Source organism: Poromitra crassiceps (assembly GCF_964638095.1).
Source record: "Poromitra crassiceps genome assembly, chromosome: 15".
NCBI lineage: Eukaryota > Metazoa > Chordata > Actinopteri > Beryciformes > Melamphaidae > Poromitra > Poromitra crassiceps.
Window position 1 is genome coordinate 14,632,631 of NC_139634.1, and position 5,000 is coordinate 14,637,630.

Sequence of the window (5,000 nt, forward strand, 5' to 3'; positions counted from 1 at the left end):
GTGACGATAAAGGCATCCACATTCTCCATTTACTGTCTGCAATATGGCAAATATGCGAATCTCCCAAAATGTTGGCATATCCCTTTAAACAGGAGACCTTTGCCAAGAAAATTACCAGCTTCTACTGACATTTACACTGCATTTTATATCTAATCCCTGTCACTACATGTTAGCTTAGAGAAAGAGGGTTTGAACAAATCCTTACTGTTCATTTAATTAATACCATACTTTCAGAGTGTGTGTGTGTGTGTGTGTGTGTGTGTGTGTGTGTGTGTGTGTGTGTGTGTGTGTGTGTGTGTGTGTGTGTGTGTGTGTGTGTGTGTGTGCGCGCGCGCAAACAAAATATATTTTCGCTTCTCTGCATCTTTCTTTCCCTCCTCAGATCTTTCCCTGTTTGCCTCCGTCCCTCGGGAGGTTCAAACACCGGTCGCCACATGGTTCAATCAATCTGATCAATACATAGATACACAGAGCTGGATCCCAACATATCCATCATCCATGATATCATCTCAATGACCTATTGAACACCGGGGGAATACATGTACTCCATATGCCTTCTACCCTGGCAGCACTGAGATTGTAGCATCCACATATGAGCTGGCAGGGAGTAATGGAATCAGACTGATTAACATATCTGTGGTGCTGCTGATGATATAGGGTTAAATAAGGGATAGGGCGAGTTTGATGGCTAACTGATTCAATAAACTGTATTGACGAAAGAGAGAGAGAGAGAGACAGTTTATTTTTATTTATTTTTATCACGTGGCAGAGGACTCTGTATAAGCCCTCTGGGCTTCCCGTCTCTCCTAGCAGCTCTATCCACTGTTTTCTGTATTTGCTTGTTGCTTTCTTCTGCTGTGCTAAATAAACTAAACAGAAAGAAAGAAAGAAAGAAAGAAAGAAAGAAAGAAAGAAAGAAAGAAAGAAAGAAAGACAAAAATGCACAAACAAGGAAGCTGTCTAGATATATGTGATTAGATGATGATAGCTTATGGCTGACTGCCTGAGGCTAATTTGTAATTTACAACACAGAGACAGAATTCGATGACGTGAAATAGGCTTGTGTATCCGAGTGTGTATGCGAGTCAGCATGTCGTCTCCCTTCATGTTCATTGGTGTGTGTGTGTGGTGTGTGTGTGTGTGTGGTGCGTGTGTGTGTATGTGTGGTGTGTGTGTGGTGCGTGTGTGTGGTGTGCCGAGCTTTCTGAGCCGAGGCCCGTCCGCCCGGCTCATACATCCTGGTGTGTGTCAGGCTCCAGTCTCCCAGGTGAATAGATGAAGGAAAATAATACAAGACGCAGCAGCCCTGTGGGATTCCCATCTTACACCCAAGCTCGTTTATTAACCCTGCGTGCGCCTGCTGCCGGCCACCGGCGTTCCCCCGTGGGGAGGGGAGCGGAGGAGAGAGAGGAGATGGGCTCTCAGCAGTGTCACGCTGATAAAAAGGAAAGGGAGACCCCGCGGGGGCCGTATGGCTGTAATCCTGGCAGAGCAGCGCGCCTGATCTGCGTGGACCATCACATTAGTCGAGGTTTGGAGCAGCAGTTATCTGCACTGCCAATGAGATAAATGAAGGACACAGATGCCTTCCGGGGGCAAGAGGAGATTTGGAGGTTTTGCGAGGTTAAGATTGTTCTGACACCCCCTCCTTCCCCCCCATGTTCTAGCGGTGTGTGAGGATTGAGGAACGCGAACAGCTATTTGATCTGGTGTGTTATCGTGCACACGGAGAGCAGAGGCACCCTATGGGTTGTTAATATCGAACACAGCGGGTTTAGAGAGTGGCAAATGTCTGGATGGGTTTAAAAGTGTGTGTAGTGTGTGTACATTTCTGTGTGCAAGCATGTGTGTTTCATGTGTGTGTCTGCATGTTTTTGTGCGTGTGCGTGTAAGCTCCATGTACATGTCAGGCACCATCTTGTGCATCACTTTCTTTTGCATAACGTTCTCTCCATATGGTGCATTTCCATCAACGGTGCTCATTGTCTGGCTGTTGTCTGCTTACACTGGCATTATCTCACCATAAAAGTGATCAATAGCTAAGCGTATCCATGAATTACAACAGTGTTGTCTGCTGAGGGACTTGCAAAACACTGAGTCATCTCCATAAATAAGAATAGATGTATTTTAATTGTCTACAGTTAGTGTTGTTTTACAGTTAGTTTTCACTGCAAAGAACTTAAAAGTGAAACTGATACTTTCAGCATGATCCAAAGACCTAGAAACTGAGTGACTAACAGCAAAAAATGTCTTCTGTGTTTGTGCTGTCATGCATTGCAGAGACATGAGAGGGCTTTGACATAACCATAACCATAACCATAACCATAACCACATAATACTATTTTTAACCCACCTACAACCCACCTTTAGGTCCATACCTAGCTTTTCTAAACCACTGCTGTAACAGAATATTTATCTGACACTTTCCCCCACCTTCCACTCCCAGTTCGGTCAGATCCTGCGAAGCCCCTTCATGAAATTCGTGGCTCACGCCGTCTCCTTCACCATCTTCTTGGGTCTGCTGGTCATCAACGCCTCTGACCGCTTCGAGGGTGTGAAGAACCTGCCCAATGAGACCATCACGGACCACCCGCGCCAGGTGTTCAGGGTCAAGACCACGCAGTTCTCCTGGACCGAGATGCTGATCATGAAGTGGGTGCTGGGTGAGTCTCAACACTGCGCCAGTGTTTTGAAATTAGTTTTGAAATTCATCCCTGGGGATCCACATTTGTGTAAGAATGTTTGATTCAAGCTGATTTCCTAGGCTGTTCTGCAGGCTAAGCTAAGAATTCAGAAGGTTTTGGAGCCATAAGAGCATGATGGTAATGGCAGGATGAAAAACATGGAGCCTAAAAATATTAAAACATTAACAAACATGTATGCAGTGAGTTACAGCCAATTAAAATGCAAATGGGAAGTAGATGAGCTCAGTGTAGATGAGTGGTGTCAAGGCAGATAAACGCCTGCAAGTGTATGATAAAAAAATAACATTGATTATGACAAGGTTAGGGCAAAAATCTATGTGCTTATCTATTTTTGCTTTTCATCAATATGGATTTGACAGTACAGTACCAAGATAAAGGCCTTATCAGTATTTCCCCTTTTTTTAAAGATTTTTGAGGGTCATTTTGTCTTTATGCAGCTCGCCGAGCTGGCCCTGCAGCTCACATACGCAGCTAGACCGCTTTGTGGCTCCTGTGCTCTTATGACATCACTGATGATGTCACAACTTCGCATCACTGATGACATCACAATTGCTCTTATGACATAATTGATGATGTCACAATGCCTATGAAATCACCAGTGATGTCACAATGCACAATTGCGCAATTTACATCACTGATGACATCACTTCTGGGACTTCATGACATCACAGATGACATAATCAGTGATGTTACAATGCCTGGACTTTATGACATCACTGATGACATCATCAGTGGGACAAAAATTGAGAGAAACAGAGAAACATTGCCCACATGCTCCCTTTTATATAGATACTGTAGATAGATAGATAGATTGGACAGGACAGTAAGCAGACAGGAAAGGCAAAGAGATGACATGTGGCAAAGGGAGTCGAATCCGGGCTGGCCATGGGAAGGACTAATGGCCCATTTCCACCGCTGGTATCAGCGCGGCCCAGCTCCTCTCGCTTTTTTGTCTCATTCCACCGATCAAAAACGTGGACAACCCGGGTTGAGTCGGCGTTGAGTCGTGCTAGTTTTGGTCCCTGCTTTGTTGAGGTTCCAGCGCTGTGAACCCGGTACCATACAGTGACGTGAAAACACTGCAGACGCCTGATTGGTCAGGCAGAATCGTGTTTACTGTATCTACTGACTGTCAATGCTGGATACCAGTTTAGTGGGGCTTACCTTCTCTTTTGTTATTTCCATTCCATCAGTCTTTTGTGTTGCTGCCTTCGGCTCTGGTGAAATAAAATCGATCTTCCTGCTCAGCTTTAACATGGCGGTGGTTTTCAATTGTTTTGAGAGAGAAAAAGTCCGCTCCTCGGGAAGCCCTTTGTAGTTGCGTGTAACGTCGGCTCCGCTAGGCCGGAGGTGGGGGTTTAGTGAAGCCGCCGTCTTGCCTGGTGAGTTGACACCGGGGTAGAGGCTTCCCTTCTGCCCGTAGCGCAACTCCCGTCCCCCGCGCAGTGCATGCGAGTTTGAGTAACAACAAAGTGATATCCATTCTCCTGGCCGATCCTCACATTTGCCCATGTACACTGTAGGTTATTTAGAGGCACCAGTATTTCATAAACAGTTTAAAAGTTCCGTGTATGGATTTAATTTTAACGTTATACGTTATAGCCTACTTCGGCTATGGGCTTCGGCTATGGGCGGAGGAGAGATATGCGGTCGCTATGATGACCAGGTGTGGGCGGAGGCGAGTAAACTTGCTATGGAAACAGAGTCTATATCAAGTAGAGACGAGTAAGACCAGATGTACTGTGCTGTTATATGTGGTGGAAATGAGCCATAAGCCAAGTGTTTGAGGCTAATCCTGATTATTGTTGTTTCTTTCGTTTCCCTTTCTCATAAATCAAGTGCCACAGGGAGAGTGGCTGCAATTTATCACCCACATTTTGATTTGAAGTAGAGTAAAAAAATTAAGACGATAAGGTGGAGGAAAAGCAAGGTTATGGCAATACAGTGACTCATTCTCTTTTATCTACCAAAGATCAAATAGAAGTTTGCAGGTTGGGTGCAGCGCATGCTGCTGAGTTAGTTGACACAGAAGCCTTGCTGTGTCCTAAAGATAAGCTAGAGGGCGATGTAGAGGTTAATGTGAGCTGTGGGGGTGTGAATATAGCCTGGAAAGCCATCCTGATCACTTGAACTCGCATTCTGTTTTGCTCTGCAGATCAGTCTGCCCTCCAGCCCGCCCCCAGTGATTTTTGCATCACTTTTTGCAAAGTCCACGGGCCAATCAGGGACCTGCCTCATAGTTGACAACGTAACCAACCAATCAGGGATGCCGCTGGCAACACACTATGACGGCTC

The 5,000-nt window shown here is 45.5% G+C and overlaps 1 protein-coding gene across 2 annotated transcripts in view; it reads left to right on the forward strand.

Annotated features, from left to right (window-relative positions):
• trpc7b (transient receptor potential cation channel, subfamily C, member 7b) overlaps positions 1-5,000 on the forward strand; it is a gene marked incomplete at both ends in the record, with an annotated part of 91,976 nt that overhangs the window by 53,048 nt on the left and 33,928 nt on the right. For both annotated transcript variants that reach the window (XM_083652330.1, XM_083652331.1), the window contains one exon: positions 2,447-2,663. In XM_083652330.1, the coding sequence (XP_083508456.1) occupies positions 2,447-2,663 (217 nt within the window). The remainder of the gene's footprint in view (positions 1-2,446; positions 2,664-5,000) is intronic.